Source organism: Dipodomys merriami, unplaced genomic scaffold, assembly GCF_024711535.1.
Source record: "Dipodomys merriami isolate MVZ:Mamm:240054 unplaced genomic scaffold, mDipMer1.0.p SCAF_57, whole genome shotgun sequence".
Lineage (NCBI taxonomy): Eukaryota > Metazoa > Chordata > Mammalia > Rodentia > Heteromyidae > Dipodomys > Dipodomys merriami.
In genome coordinates, this window is record NW_027206146.1 from 1,337,611 (window position 1) to 1,353,608 (window position 15,998).

The 15,998-nt window shown below is 54.0% G+C and overlaps 1 protein-coding gene and 1 pseudogene across 1 annotated transcript; both read left to right on the forward strand.

Annotated features, from left to right (window-relative positions):
• Window positions 1-484: 484 nt before the first annotated feature.
• On the forward strand, window positions 485-1,198 carry LOC138812648 (baculoviral IAP repeat-containing protein 5-like; annotated as a pseudogene).
• A 5,436-nt stretch (window positions 1,199-6,634) lies between these two features.
• Window positions 6,635-10,941, forward strand: LOC138812395 (olfactory receptor 6Z7-like). Its single transcript, XM_070000348.1, has 2 exons — window positions 6,635-7,522; window positions 10,873-10,941. Exons 1-2 carry the CDS (start codon window positions 6,635-6,637, stop codon window positions 10,939-10,941), a joined length of 957 nt encoding a protein of 318 aa, XP_069856449.1.
• Window positions 10,942-15,998: the final 5,057 nt, after the last annotated feature.

A 15,998-nucleotide genomic window follows, 5' to 3' on the forward strand; every position in this document is an offset into this window, starting at 1 on the left:
GGAACTTTTGTGCTAGGTGGTCAGTGTGTGTGTGTGTGTGTGTGTGTGTGTGTGTGTGTGTGCACCAATCCTCTGCTTGAAACCTGTAGAAGGATCGCAGTTCATCGCTGGTCGCCCCTGGTTTCGTGATGTCACTGCCCACGTCCTGGGGTCGCACCAAGGTGGTGCGCAGTCACATGGCTCTGTCCAGCATTTGGGGAGCAGAGAATCACCCCGATCAGGAAAGACCTTGGTGTGTGGAAGAGGAGGGGTGGGCACGTGAGAAGGGCTCTGCTCTCCTCTGCAGGGCAGGGGAAGGCGACCAATACATTTCCCTTTGAGGCCGTCCAGGGTAGGGACACTGCCCACAGTCCCAGCCGCTCAAGAGGCCGAGGCCGGAGGACCACAGACTGAGGCTAGCTAAGAGGGAGCACAAGAACCCACAAAAGAAAAATCAATCAAATTAAATATAAAACCCGCCGGATTTGAACGTCGCGGCGGCGCCATGGGAGCTCCGTCGTTGCCTCCGGCCTGGCAGCTGTACCTCAAGGACCACTGCCTCTCCACGTTCAAGTATGGCCCTTCCTGGAGGGCTGCTCCTGTACCCCGGAGTGGAGAGGAGCATAAGAAGCATTCATCTGGGTGTGCATTCCTTTCTGTCAAGAAGCAGTTTGAAGAATTAACCCTGGGTGAATTTTTTTTTAATTATTTTTTTTGGGTCCGGTTGTGGGGCCTGAACTCTGGGCCTGGGCACTGTCCCTCAGCTCTTCAGCTCAAGGCTAACGCTCTACCACTTGAGCCACAGAGCCACTTCCGGCTTTTTTCTTTTTGCTTATGTGGTGCTGAGGAATTGAACCCAGGGCCTCAGGCATGCAAGGCAAGCGCTCTACCACTGAGCCACCTTCCCAGCCCCATCCCTGGGTGAATTTTTGAAGCTGGACAGAGAAATGGCCAAGAACAAAATTGCCAAGGAAGCTAACAACAAGCTAAAAGAATTTGGAGAAGCTGCGGAGAAAGTCCACAACGCCACTGAGCAGATGAATGCCTTGGAGTGACTGCCTGCCACACCACCTGACTCCACGCAGAGTGACACGCCATGTTCAGGCCTATTCCTTTTCTGTGACACCGAAGGCCAGGGGGATGGCAGCATTATGAAACTGGACATTATCTCTTTAGTTTTGCTTTGCTGGGAAGTGGTGCCAGTGCCTCTGCCCGGAAGCCAGGCTCTTGGCTGTCCTGTCGACTTCCCTTGTGCTCTGTGGCTTTTCTGGGTGCTGGGTTAGCAGGTGAGGAAGAGGGCAGTGTTCTGTGGCTGGAGGCAGGGGGGAGGGGTGCCCAGAGAAGGAGTTTCTGGTCTTAGCATTTGTTTCCAATACGCCTGTTCTTCTTTGAGCCTGGGTGGTGGGGTTAGCCGCTTACTCATTTGACTTTCTTATGTGAATTTTCCTAAGGAGGGCAATGGAATAAATTAACCTTTAAAAAGTGAAAGAAAAAAAAAAAAAAAAAACCGAAGCCCAGCGTTGATGGCTCACACCTGTAATCCTACCTATTCAGGAGGTTGGGATCTGAGGATCCCAGTTCAAAGCCAGTCTGGCCTGGAAAGTCCATAAGACTCTTATCTCCAACCACCAGAAAACTGGAAGTGGTGCTGTGGCTCAAGTGGTAGAGCACTAGCCTGAGCTGAAGAGCTGAGGGTCAGTGCTCAGGCCCAGAGTCCAAGCTACACAAACAGAATAATAAAAACAAAAAATAAAAACACTAAGCACAAAGAGGGCTGAGGACATGGCTCAGGAGAGCAGCACTAGCCTGGGTCCCTGTGAGGTCAGTGGCCTTCACTCTGTGCCTCCATTTGGCGGCTCTGTGCCTTTGCATGTGGCGGAGGTTGATGTGCGCAATTCACCTTCCTTCACTCCACCTGCAGCTGCTCATGGAGAACCCATGCCAGACTTCTCATCTGGAGAAGCTGTGGAGTCCAGCCGGCCAGGCCCATCCTTCCGGGGCCCCGCAGCCTGGCTCCGCCACCGCCTCCACCATTTCACCACCCACAGCCCAACAGGCTTTGTCTTTCTGCCACGACCCACTCCAGCCTCCTGAATGCCCTAGATCCCGAGTGGGGATCACCGCCCACCACGCCCAGGGACAGGCACACACTAGCGGCCACATGAAGGCCAGGACAGGGGACCTGTGAGGGGAGAAGAGGGACCTGGGGAGGGGGAGGGAGGGAGGAAGAAGGGAGAGAAAATGTAGTCCTTTTGCTCAATGTGATCCACCTGGAAAATAAGCAATGTGGGGCAGTGGGGATGGAGGTGGGGGGAGAGGGGGAATGGGGAGGGGGAGGAAGAAGGTGTCACTGACCATGGAACCTCTGCACTGAATCACAACAATAAAAAGGTCCCAGCCCCTTGGGTTCCTGTCAGAATTGCATTCTTTCTCCACTGTGTCTGTTCCCACTGGGCAGGCCCTGGACCCCGCTCTGCCCTGTTCCCCTCATGGGCCGGCCTGTGACACTGTGTGTGGGGTCAGGCTGAGGCTGACATGGGAAAGCACCTGCCTGGCAGGGTAATGCCTGAGTTCCCAGCTCAGGAAAGCCATGCAGAGGACAGCAGATCTGTCCTTCCTGAGCCTGGGCCCAGCCACAGAGCCGCCTGGTGGTCCCCAGCTGCATGCCAGTGCCTCCCAGGACAGCAGAACTGCCTGCCCATCCTGCCCCACGATGCCCTGCATCTGTCCACCCTCGAGGCCGCCTTCCCTCATCCCTGTCCCCTGAACCCAGAAAGAAGGCCAGACAGGGCAGAGGTCGGCCTGTGGAAGCTCCTCTCCTCCAGTCTCCTCCTTCCTCCACAGAGGTCAGAGAAGAGATTCCCCCCTTCCCCTCATCCTCCCCCTCCTGTTTCCCCCTCCCCTGCTTTCCCACCCCTCCTGCATTTCCCCTCCTCCTTCCACCCTCCTCCCTCTCCTCTTCCACCCTCCTCCTCCCCTCCTTCCACCCTCCTCCTTCCCTGCAGTGCACAGGGACTTGGCTGGTCTCCTGGGCAGGACAGACCTCTGGCTTAAGCTCTGCTCTCTGTCTGCCTGTCACAGTTGGTCTTGGGCATCCCAAAACAGAGCCAGGCCAGGCCAGGCTGGGTGTGAGTTAGGGATGGAGCAGTGCTGCAGGGTGGACTGAAGGCTGTGGCTGCTCTCCTCCTCGAGGCAGAAGCAGAATGCACAGGGCTGAGCGCTCACCTCTGCTCGGGACAGCTTGGGCAGGAGAGGATCCGCACCTGTCTATCTTCCCCCTGAGCTGATGGGGGACTCTGGGTGCTGGGGACAAGGAAGAGCAGAGAGGAAAGGGTTTGGATCTTTGCGTCTTGGAGACAGGTGCTTCCTAGGGAGTCCAGGCTGCATTTGCAGTCCTCCTGCCCCAGCCTCCAGAGCTGGGATTACACCAGTGCACCATCACTTCTGCCTGCACACAAAGCTTTCTTTTTGGTGACCCTGACAGGGGTTTAATTTGGGGCCTTTTCGTGCCTGAGCAGGCATTTGACCATGTGAATTGCCCCAGGGGCCCCGTTGTTGATTTACTTCAGTGTTGTTTTAGAGGTGATCTGCGCATCTTACCTTCACAGGAGTCAGGTGGTGAGCACACTTCCTTTCTCCCGGTGTCACCTGTTCTTCCTTCTCTCCCTCCCATCTCCACCCCAGAGGTGCCCAGTTCACTGCCATCCATGTTCCCTGCACCCCATGGCTGCACTTTCCATCCTTTTTCCTGGAATTCTGTGCCCTCCACCCTCCCACAGCTGTGAGGGGAATGCACTATACATGAGGAAAGAATACAGACTCCTCAGAGAAAGAGAGCAATTCAGGAAACAAGTCCTCTGTTTCCTTGTCTTTGGGGCTTGTTTCAGTTTATATCTTGTTTTCATACAAATGACTTGTGATTCTCTCCTGATGCTATCCTAGCTGGGTCTCCCTGTGTGTGAGAACTGAGAATCCTGTGTAGTTTGTCTCCTCTCAGATTTAACTTCTGAATGTCAGAGAACATGCTCCATTAGTCTCTCTAATCTTGGCTTACCTCCCTTCACATGATTTGTTCTAGTTCCATCCATTTCCTGAAAATGACATTATTTTTATCTACTGACTGTGTAAAATTCCATTGTATGTAGGCACCCCATTTTGTGGGTCCACTCATCTACTGTGGGGCATCTGGGCTGTTTCCATATCTTGGCTATTGTGAGTGGTGCGGCAGTGAACATGGGTGTGCAGGTGTCCTTGTCATATCCTGGCTCATGATGCTCAGGGTAGATGCCCAGGAGTGGTATGGCTGGGTGGTAGGAAAGGTCTGTGTTTAGTATTTGGAGGAACCTGTAGACTGCTGTCCTGAGTGGCTGCACTAGTTCACTTTCCCACCCGCAGCACAGTAGGTTTCCATGTTCCCCACCTCCCCTCCAGCACTTTTTCTTGTCTTTTTTTGTTGTTGTTGTTGGTCATGAGGCTTGAACTTGGGCCTGGGCGCTGTCCCTCACCTCTTCAGCACTCTACCACTTGAGCCACTGCGTCACTTCCAGTTTTTTTTTTTGTCTGTCATGGGGCCTGAACTCTGGGCCTGAGCACTGTCCCTCAGCTCTTCAGCTCAAGGCTAGTGCCCTACCACTTGAGCCAAAGTGCCACTTCTAGCCTTTTCTGCTTATGTGGTGCTGTGGAATCTCATGCATACAAGGTAAGCACTCTACCACTGAGCCACCTTCCCAGCCCCTCATTTCCAGTTTTCTGGTGGTTTATTGGAGATGAGTCTCAGGGACTTTCCTGCCCAGACTGGCTTTGAACTGTGATCCTCAGATCTCAGGCTTCTGAGTAGCTAGGATTACAGGTATAAGCCACCTGTAATCCTGGCTTGTTCTTGTCTTAATTTGGAATATTGGCCAGTGGAACTGGATGAGATGGAATCTGTTTTGATTTGCATTTCCTTCATGGCCACGGATGGAGAACATTTCCTCCTGTGTTTTTTATGCCATTCTCCCCTCTTCTCTCCTTAGCTCCTGCCCATTTAGTGATTGGTGTATTGGTTTTGGGAGGGGCAGTGTCCTGAGCTACTTTTGTGTGTTGGTTTTCAGGCCTTTTTGGGAGGTGTTGCCCAGCTCCCCCCCCCACGCCTTTTTATGTCTGTGGTGGATCTTGAACTCTGGGCCTGTCAATGTTGCTCAGCCCTTCAGCTCAAGGTAAGCGCTCTACCACTTGAGCCACAGCACCACTTCTGTTTTTTTCTGCTTATGTGGTGCTGTGGAATTGAACCCAGTGTCTCATGCATGCAAGGTAAGCACTCTACCACTGAGCCACCTTCCCAACCTGCACAACCTGTTTTTGTGTTTGAGATGGGGTGGTGTTTCCTGCTGGGGCAGCCCAGGCTCTGGTCCCCTTTTTGCTGGAGAGCAGGTGTGCCCCCTGCACCCACCACTGGGAGTCTGGAATGTTCTGAGTCTGGTTCCCTGCACTGTACACAGTGGCCTCCAGCCCGGCCTTCCTCCTGAGGAGGACCTGAGTTATTCTCTCTTTATGACTGAATGAGACTCGGGGAGCGTGGGCCACACATTGTCTCTGTGCTTTCACGGGTGGCTGAGTCTAGGCTGTGGGTGGAGCTGGGTGGGAGCCTGGCTCTCTCGGACTGTTCCCTCAGCCCTGTGTCCATTACAGCTCCCTCCAGCAACATTGGGGTTTGTGGAGGTGTCAGGGAACTGGAGTGGGGAAAGAGGATACTGACCTGGACAGCCGCATTGGCCACTGCATCCTCTCCTCACCCCCACACAGCGCCTGCCCATCACCCCGCCCATCCCCGGGAGACTTGCCTCAGAATCCTGCTTCGTGCAGCTCCAACTGGCTCAGCTCCTACCCACTTGGTTTTGGGGAGTCACCTTTATGTGTGACTCCCTGCATCTTCCTTGTAGAGCCAGGGGTGGGATCTTCGCAGTGAGGGGAGAGGATATACGTCCCCCCACACACTTTGTGTGGCTCGTTTCCTGCATCACGTGCAGTGGTAGGAATTGATATTCCAAGAAATAGAACTGCAGATCTCAATCTGTGTGCAGAAGATACAAAGGAATGGGCTGGGAAGGTGGTTCAGTGGTAGAGCGCTTGTCTTGCATGCCTGAGGCCCTGGGTTCGATTCCTCAGCATCACATAAGCAAAAAGAAAAAAGCTGGAAGTGGTGCTGTGGCTCAAATGGTAGAGCGCTAGCCTTGAGCTGAAAAGCTGAGGGACAGTGCCCAGACCCATAGTTCAGGTCCGATGACTTGAACCCCCCCCCAAAAAAAATACAAAGGAAGTGTTACTGGAAAGGGCCAGGTTTTGTTCCCACCCACAGTACCATTTCCTGTGCTCATTTCTCCTTTAGAGCCACCGTGAATGCTCAGAGCACTGTTCGCTGGCCTTCAAATCAGTGGTGTGCCCACCATCCCCGATTTAGTGAGAAGAGGAGCAGGCTCTGGACCCGTGGCCGAGGGGTGTCCCTGTAAGACAAGACCTTGCCCTGTTAGAGGACCCCACTCCCTGATAGATGATCTCTGGTTTCCATCCTGGGATTTGAACTCAGAGCTTTGAACTTGCTGTGAGCCCCACCCCAGTCCTTTCCCAATCTCTCCCCAGAGACTCCCTGTCAAGCATTTCCTTTTTCTTCCCACAGATGGAGGTGGCCAACTCGACCCGGGTCCAGTACTTCGTCCTCCTGGGCCTGTCCACCTGGCCGGGTGTCAGAGCCACCCTGTTCTTTGTCTTCCTCACCCTCTACCTGCTGACGCTGCTGGAGAACGCGCTCATTGTCTACCTGGTCAGCACCCACAGCGAGCTCCGCAAGCCCATGTACTTCTTCCTGGCCAACCTCAGCTGCCTGGAGATGAGCTACGTGTCTGTCACCATGCCCACGCTGCTGCTGGGGCTGTGGGCTGGGCCCTACCGCATCCCCTTCACCACCTGCATGACCCAGCTCTTCTTCTTCATCTCCCTCATCTGCACCGAGTGTACACTCCTGGCGTCCATGGCCTATGACCGCTATGTGGCCATCTGCCGGCCCCTGCACTACCCCCTGCTCATGCGGCCCCAGGTCTGCATGGCCTTGGCCACAGCCTCCTGGCTGGGGGCGCTAATGGTTTCCGTGGCCAAGACCACGTGCATTGCCAGCCTGTCCTACTGTGGCCCCAACATCATCAACCACTTCTTCTGCGACGTCTCCCCACTGCTCAACCTGTCCTGCACCCACGTCGCGCTCACAGAACTGGTGGACTTCATCTCTGCCATTGTCATCCTTTGGGGGTCCCTTCTTGTTGCTGTGGCCTCCTACGTGGCCATCAGCAGGGCTGTGCTGCGCATGCCATCAGCCGCTGCCCGGCGCAAGGCCTTCTCCACCTGCGCCTCGCACCTGGTGGTAGTGGGCATCTTCTACTCTGCCACCATCTTCATCTATGCCCGGCCCAGCCGCATCAAGTCCATGGACCTAAACAAGATGCTGTCGGTGATCTACACGGTGGCCACGCCCATGTGCAACCCCATCATCTACTGTCTGCGCAACAAGGAGGTGCAGTTCGTGTTCCATGCGACTCTGCGCAGGGCCTTGGGTTGACAGCCGGCTGAGGTTGAGGACCTCAGATAAGGACCTCCGATGACAGATACTGGGCTTTGGGCTCTGTGCCTGAGCCACATCTCAGCCATCTGGGGTTCTGCTTTGCTCCTCCTACTTGTGTTTCTAGGTTGCTTGGGAGGAGGCACACAGGCTATGCACCCCCACCAGGATTGCAGGCTTGGTTCCCAGTATCAAACCTTTTATTGAGACATGATTCATATTCCACAGGTTTTCACCTGTTAAAAATATCAAATTCAGTGACTTGGGTTTTTTTTCCAGTATGTTCACAGAGCTGTGCAATTGTCACCATGAGGAAATTCCAGACATTTCATGACACCCAGAAAAAAAATTAGAGGTTAAATTAGAGGTCATTCTAATAGGTCTCTTATATCCCCAGACATGAGAAAGGACTCTCCTCTCTGTGCTGTAGGATTTCCCGTTTGGACAATGGAAGGGTTACTTTGGTCACAATTGTACTGCGCTCACAAATGAGTTGACTGACACCTCTTTGCACCAGTACTTGAAGACAATAAAATATAAAAATAAAGAATGTCCTGTTTGGGTGTTTGGTAGAGGTAGGATCGCGCAGGCTGTGTGCGATGGGCTTCTTTGCAGGGCATGATATTTTCAGTTTTGTGCATTCTGTTATGTTTGTCAGGACATTATTGGTTTGTGTGCTTTTGTGTGTGTTGTGGGGCTTGAACTCAGAGCCTTGGCTCCGTCCCTAAGCTTTTGTGCCACAGATCCACTTCTGACCCTGCCTCCCACTGGTTAATTGGGGTAAAGTGTCTCATGGACTTTCCTCCCCTGGCTGGCCTCAAACCATTATCCTCAGGCCTCAGTCTCTGGAGTAGCTAGGATTACAGATGTAAGTGCCCAGCACCTAGCAGCTTCATTTTTTTTCTTCTTCTTTTTTTAAATAACCAAACCTTTTTGCATTGTGAGGATGTTGGGGTCCCCAGTAGGGGACATACACGGTTGTCATACACGGTTTCCTGGATGTGTGGACTACCCTGCAAAAGCAGCTGTGGGTGGAGATCTCAGTCATGCAGTATTTCCTCTGTGGAATGTGCATGCACACACACACACGTGTGCGTGCATGTGGACGTATCTTCAGAATAAACTTCCAGAGTTCATCAGACAGGTGCCCAGGAATTCAGAAGCCCATAGCTTCCTGCATGTGCTAATGGTTACCCTTCTAAAACTTCCCCTGCTCCACCCGCCCCACTGCCTAGCTTGGGTAGGAGCTCATGCCAGATGTGTCTGAGCAACCAGTTAGGATCTGAGAGAGAAGGACCAGAGCGTGGAGGTGTGGGAGCTCTGCAGGCCTGAGGTGAGTCAGAGGCAGGGTGGGACCCTGAGCCCGAGAGTTCTGTACCACCTTCCTGCTCTCCTCCCCAGGTGTGTGTGTGTGTGTGTGTGTGTGTGTGTGTGTGTGTGTGTGTGTGTGTGTGTGTGTGTGTGTGTGTGTAAGTTGTATTCACTCTATGCTATCTGTATTCACACTGTGCTACCTCTGTGAACTATACCGCATCCGCTCTGCGTGCTCGGCATGAAGTCTGTGTCTGCACAGGATGTTTCTCCAGCCATCAGCTTTGCTCTGTACAGAGTGGATGAAGCCGTGCTCAAAGATCAGGGATGCAAAAGGAGAAGAAGGAGTTGCCCACCATTCCCTCCTGCTCTCAGCTGTCCGTCTGCCTCGGGCACCTGGGAGTCTCTGGAGTCCCCCTGCCCCTTCCAAGTCCCCAGGCTATCACGGCCCCCACGTGGCTGCCACTGCTACCCAGAACTCCTGGGAAATGCAGTGCTTGAGCAGTGGCAGCTCTGGAATCAGGGATCTGAAGTCAACCAGGAGCCGTGGCAACAGCATGGCTGAGGCGTCTCTTTATTTTTATTTTTTTGGTAACACACTCCTTTCTCCGGCAGGGAACCTCTCATGACTCTGAAGAGGAACTGAAAATCCTTACAGTAGGACGACCGAGTCATTTCTAGCAGGTCATCCTCCAGAGTTCATTATAGTGCATGCATTCAACACAAGACACCACACATGCCAGTCAGGGTTGCAATAGACAAAATATACTACATTCCCATGCTTTCTTTCCCTTCGCAGATGAGCACATCCCTCACCCTTGTTCTGTTTTCAAAGCTGCCAGCCGTCTGCCTTGACCCCCTCCTCCGAGTAAACTTGCCCAGCGCCTGCCCGTGTACATGTGTCATGCAGTGCAGGCTCCCCACTCTCCCTTCCTCCTCGCCTTCCCCTGTGCCCATCCCTCTGTCTGCTTCACTTCCCATGTCAGTCCACGTAAATAATGATGCAGCTGGGTTTATACTAGCATATGTACACGCTCCTACATGTGTATATCTTTTGGGTCTAGCTTCCACACGAGAATGAACACAACAAGACTTGGTGTTTGGGTCTTGGCCTTGTCTCCCATGACATCTTTCAGTGGCATCCATCGGCTGTGATCTCATCTTTTTGCTCTTGCACCCTGCATGCACACACCACGGCGAGTCCACTCAACTCTGGGGACTCCGTGGTGTGGAGGTCACAGGCAGCACTGTTCTGGACACCGTATAGTTGTGATGATGTGTTTATCGTTGTGATGATGGGTTTATCGTTGTGATGATGGGTTTATCGTTGTGATGATGGGTTTATTGTTATGATAACTACCGCCATTGTCTCACAAGAGCTCATCTCCCCATGTGTCCAGTCTTGTTGTGGGTTCTCTCTGTGCTAGGAGCCACGGGCCTAGCCACTTGAGCCATGTTTGCCTTCCGTGGATACTTGACTAACTTCTCCAGTCATCTCCCCAAAGCAACATTGATCCCCAAATGTCACAACTTTCCATCATTCGTTTTTGTGCCTCTGTGCTGAGCACACAGCCACACACATGTACCAAACACACGGTGGTGTGGGGGTCAAATGCCAGCTCTCTGTGCAGACTCCCCAGTGGTAGAGGTGGACACTGCCTTGCTGGTCACTGGGAAGCTGCTGCCCCCTCTGGCCAGCTTCATCTCCCAGTGGAGGACTCCTGTCTTCTCATTCACAAGTCTCCATAGGGGGCATCTAGAATGTTCTCTGCTGTCCCTGGCTGCGGGCTCAGTGCCCAGAGGCCCCTCGCAGCGCTGCCTGGACTTCCCGGCTACGCAGGCCGTAGACCACTGGGCTGCACGCAGGTGTGATCACTGCGTACAACACGGACAGCACCTTGCTGTGCTCTGTGGCCAACCTAGGGCCGGACCAGGAGTACACGAGGAGCACCACAGAGTAGAAGGTGCCCATGACAGTCAGGTGCGAGGCGCAGGTAGAGAAGGCCTTGCGCCAGGCAGTGGCCGATGGCATGTGCAGCACCGCTCTGCCGATGGCCACGTAGGAGGCCACGGCAACAAGAAGGGACCCCCAGAGGATGAAAATGGCAGAGATGAAGTCCACCAGCTCTGCGAGTGCCACGTGGGTGCAGGACAGGTTGAGCAGCGGGGAGACGTCACAGAAGAAGTGGTTGAGGATGTTGGGGCCACAGTAGGACAAGCTAGCGATGCACGTGGTCTTGATCATCGAGACCACTGGTGCCCCCAGCCAGGAGGCTGTGGCCAAGGCCATGCAGACCTGGGGCCGCATGAGCTGGGGGTAGTGCAGGGGCCGGCAGATGGCTACATAGCGGTCGTAGGCCATGGATGCCAGGAGCAAGCACTTGGTGCAGATGAAGGCAATGAAGAAGTAGAGCTGGGTCATGCAGGTGGTGAAGGGGATGCGGTAGGGCCCAGCCCACAGCCCCAGCAACAGGGTGGGCATGGTGACAGACACATAGCCCATCTCCAGGCAGCTGAGGTTGGCCAGGAAGAAGTACATGGGCTTGCGGAGCTCGCTGTGGGCGCTGACCAGGTAGACAATGAGCGCGTTCTCTAGCAGCGTCAGCAGGTAGAGGGTGAAGAAGACGAAGAACAGGACGGCTCTGACACCCGGCCGGGTGGACAGGCCCAGGAGGACGAAGTACTGGACCCGGGTTGAGTTGGCCAGCTCTGGGGACTTCTCCATCTGTGGGAGACAAAGGAAACGGTTGATAGGGCGGTGACTGGGAGTGCCCAGTCTCGGGTGATTGGGAAAGGACTGGGGTGAGGCTCACATGGGAGCGTGCCCACCCAGCTAGGGCAAAGCTGGGAGTTCAAATCCCAGGATGGAAAACCAGAGATGTTTTGGGGAGAGTGGGTTGAGTGACTGCAGCTCCCAGTGTTCCCAGAGGCTCTGCAGGAGAAATGAGCTCGGTCAATGGCTCTGTGGGCGGGAGCAGAACGTGGCCCTTTCCGGTTACTCTTCCTTTTCATCATCAGCCACAGACTGAGATCTGCAGTTTCATTTCTTGGAAAGGCAATTCCCACTCCCTGGATGCCATGGGGGAAAGAAGCCACATGAGGTGTGTGTGGGGACGGGAGGGAGGCGGGGGAGCGTGAGGGACGGGCGTTGTCCAAAAAGACACTGTGCCTGACCATGCGACTGAGCTCTGTGCATCACCTCTGCAATGACAACAGAAATGAGAAAAAATAGTAGCTCCTCCTCCTGCTCCTGCTCTTCCTCCTCCTTCCTCTCCCTCCTTCTCCTCTTCCTCCTCCTCCTCCCTCCTCTCTTCCTCTTCCTAATTTTTCCTCTCTTCCCTCCTCCCCCTCCTTCCTCTCCTTCCTTCTCCTCTTCCTCCCCTTCCTCCTCCTCTCCTCCTCCCCTTCTTCCTCCCCCTCTTCCTCCTCTTTCCTCTCCTTCTCCTTTCTCCTCCTCCCTCCTCCTCCCCTTCCTCTTCCTCCCCCTCCTTCCTCTCCCTCTCCTGCCTCCTCTGTCTCCTCTCCTTTTTCCTCCTCTTCCTCCTTTCTCCTTCTCCTTATTTTCCTCATCCTCCTCTTCCTCTTCTTCCTCTTCCTCTTGCCCCACATCCTCCTTTTCCTCCTCCTCTTTCGCCTCCTCATCCTTCCTCTCCTCCCCTCCTCCTCCTTCTCCTCCTCTTCCTCCTCCTCCAGGATTCTCCTCCTCCTCCCTCCTCCCCTTCTTCCTCCCCCTCTTCCTCCTCTTTCCTCTTCTTCCTCTTCCTCCTCCTTCCTCCTCCTTCCTCCTCCTCCCTCCTCTCTTCCTCCTCCTCATCCTTCCTCTCTTCCCTCCTCCCCTCCTCCTTCCTCTCCTCCTTCCTTCTCCTCCTCCTCCCCTTCTTCCTCCTCTTCTCCTCCCCTTCTTCCTCTTCTTTCCTCTCCTTCTCCTTTCTCCTCCTCCCTCCTCCTCCCCTTCCTCTTCCTCCCCCTCATTCCTCCCCCCTCTTCCTTTTTCCTCTGCCTCCTCTTCCTTTTCCTCCTTTTCTTCCTCCTCTTCTCCTCCTATTCTGCCTCCTCTCCCTTTTCCTCCTCTTCCTCCTTTCTCCTTCTCCTTATCTTCCTCATCCTCCTCTTCCTCTTCTTCTTGCCCCACCTCCTCCTCTTTCTCCTCCTCATCCTTCCTCTCCTCCTCTTCCTGCTCCTCCAGGATTCTCCTCCCTCCTCCCCTTCTTCCTCCTCCTCTTCCCTCTCCTCCTCCTCTTTTTCCTTCTCTTTCTCCTCTTCCTCCATCCCCTCTTTCTCTTCCCCTTCTTCCTTGCTTTTCTTCCTCCTCCATCCTCCCTTACTCTCCTCCTCTTCCTACTTCCTCCTCCTCCTACTTCCTCCTCCTCATTCCTGTCCTTCTTTTCTCATCCTCCCCCTCTTCCTCCTCCTGCTCCTCCTCTACCTCCTCCTGTCTTCCAGGCAGGATCAGGGTTGGCTCCAGGACTCCATGCCTCCCAGGCAGCAGCTCATTATGCACACACGACCTTTTCCAAAAATGATTTTGGCTTCACTTTTTTGTTTCTTTGTTAGTGTTTCAGAGAAGATCAGAGAAGTTTCTATACTCCTTCCCCTCTAGCCGCCCGTGCAGGCATGGTGGATGTGCTTCTCACGCCGGCTTGTTCGTGACCTGGGGTCTGCTGATGAGTCCCCAGGCTTCCACCGGGAGCCTCTGTCCCTGCCCAGGGTGGGACATCAGACGAGAGCCTCTGTGCCTGAGCCCTTGTCACAGCTGTGTGTCACCCGACAGGAAACACTGGGGTGCTCCGGGAGGACAGAGGGCCTGACCCACGCAATGGCCAGCTGCAGCCCCACCTCCAGCAGAGTTCAGGAAAGTCCTTGTGTCACACGATCTGAGTCCCTGCCGGCATGTGCTGCCTGATCCCTGGGGCGTGCAGGAGGGACACTCAGAGAGGACATTGTTCATGTCTGTCTGTCTGCCTCTGTCTGTTTGTCTCTCCATCTCTCTCTCCCCCACGCCTTGCCCCTGCTTCTCCATCTCCCTCTCTCACCCTCTCCCCATTCTTCTCCCCTCACTGCGAAGATCCATCCCACCCTGGCTCTACAAGGATGATGCTGGGAGTCACACGCAGAGGTGACTCCCAAACCACAGGACCACCAACTGGGAAAACTGAACAGAGTTTAGTGAACTGGATATGATGCAAGCCGCCTGGGACCGGCGGGGCGATGAGCAGGTGCTGTAGGGGAGGGCAGTGAGGAGAGGACGCAGCCAATGAGGCTGTTGGCGTCAATCTCCTCTTTCCCTACACCTGTTCCCTGGCACCTCCATCATCCTGGACGTTGCTGGAGAGAGCTAAAATGGACACGGGGCAAGGGGACCACCTGAGACCCAGGACTTGAGCCAGGCTCCTACCTAGCTCCACCTCCAACAGCCTAGACGCGGCCACCCATGAAAGCACAGAGACAATGTGTGACCCACGCACCCCAAGTCTCATTCAGTCATAAAGAGAGAATAACTCAGGACCTCCTCAGGAGGAAGGCCGGGCCGGAGGCCACCATGTACAGTGCAGGGAACCAGACTCAGAACATTCCAGACTCCCAGTGGTGGGTGCAGGAGGCACGCCTGCTCTCCAGCAAGAAGGGCAGAGGGATGGGAGGACCACAGCCTGGGCTGGCCCGGCAGGAAACAACACCCCATCTCAAACACAAAAAAGGGCTGTGCAACACCTCCCACAAAGGCCTGAAATCTAACACACACAAGAAGCTCAAGACACTGCCCTTTCCGAACCCAACACATCAATTACTAATGGGCAGGGAACTAAGGAGAAACTTCTCAGAAGAAGAGAGGAAAATGGCACAGAAACACATGAGGAAATGTTCTCCATCTCTGGGCATGAAGGAAATGCAAATCAAAACAGATTCCACCATATTCCATCTCACCCGAGTTAAACTTAACAACATTATGACTTTGAACAAATGCTGGCAGGGAAGTGGAGAAAAGGAGCCCTACTGTGCTGCTGGTGGGATTGTGAACTAGTACAGCCACTCAGGACAGCAGTCTGCAGGTTCCTCCAAATACTAAACACAGACTTTCCCTACCACCCAGCCGTACCACTCCTGGATATCTACCCTGAGCATCACGAGCCAGGATATGACAAGGACACCTGCACACCCATGTTCACTGCCGCACCATTCACAATAGCCAAGATATGGAGACAACCCAGATGCCCCACAGTAGATGAGTGGACCCACAAAATGGGGTGCCTACATACAATGGAATTTTATACATTCAGTAGATAAAAGTAATATCATTTTCAGGAAATGGATGGAACTAGAACAAATCATGTGAAGGGAGGTAAGCCAAGGTTAGAGAGACTAATGGAGCATGTTCTCTGACATGCAGAAGTTAGATCTGAGAGGTGACAAAGTACACAGTATTCTCAATTCTCACACACTGGGAGACCCAGCCAGGATAGCATCAGGAGAGAATCACAAAGGTGTTCTGCCTGAGCCTCAAGTCATATGTATGAAACAAGATACAAACTGAAACAAGCTCCAGAGACAAGGAAACAGAGGACTTGTTTCCTGAATTGCTCTCTTTCTCTGAGGAGTCTGTATTCTTTCCTCATGTATAGTGCATTCCCCTCCCAGCAGTGGGAGGGTTGGGGCACAGAATTCCAGGATAAAGGACGGAAAGTGCAGCCATGGGGTGCAGGGAACATAGATGGCAGTGAACTGGGCACCTCTCAGGGGGACAGGGGAGGGGGAGAAGGAGGAACAGGTGACACTGGGGGAAAGGAAGTGTGCTCACCGCTTAACTCCTGTGAAGGTATGCTGCGCAGATCACCTCTAAAACAACACTGAGGTAAATCAACAATCGGGCTGGTGGGACGATTCACGTAGTCCAGTGCTTGTTCAGTCACCAAGAGGCCCCGAATTACACCCTTGTCAGGGTCACCAAAAAGAAAGCTTTGTGTGCAGGCAGGAGTGATGGCTCACTCTTGTAATCCTAGTTCCTGAGGTTGGGGCAGGAGGACTGCAAGTCGAGTGCACCCTGGGCTCCCTAGGAAGCACCTGTCTCCAAGAGAGAAAAATGCAAACCCTTTCCTCTCTGCTGTCCCCTGTCCCCAGCACCCTG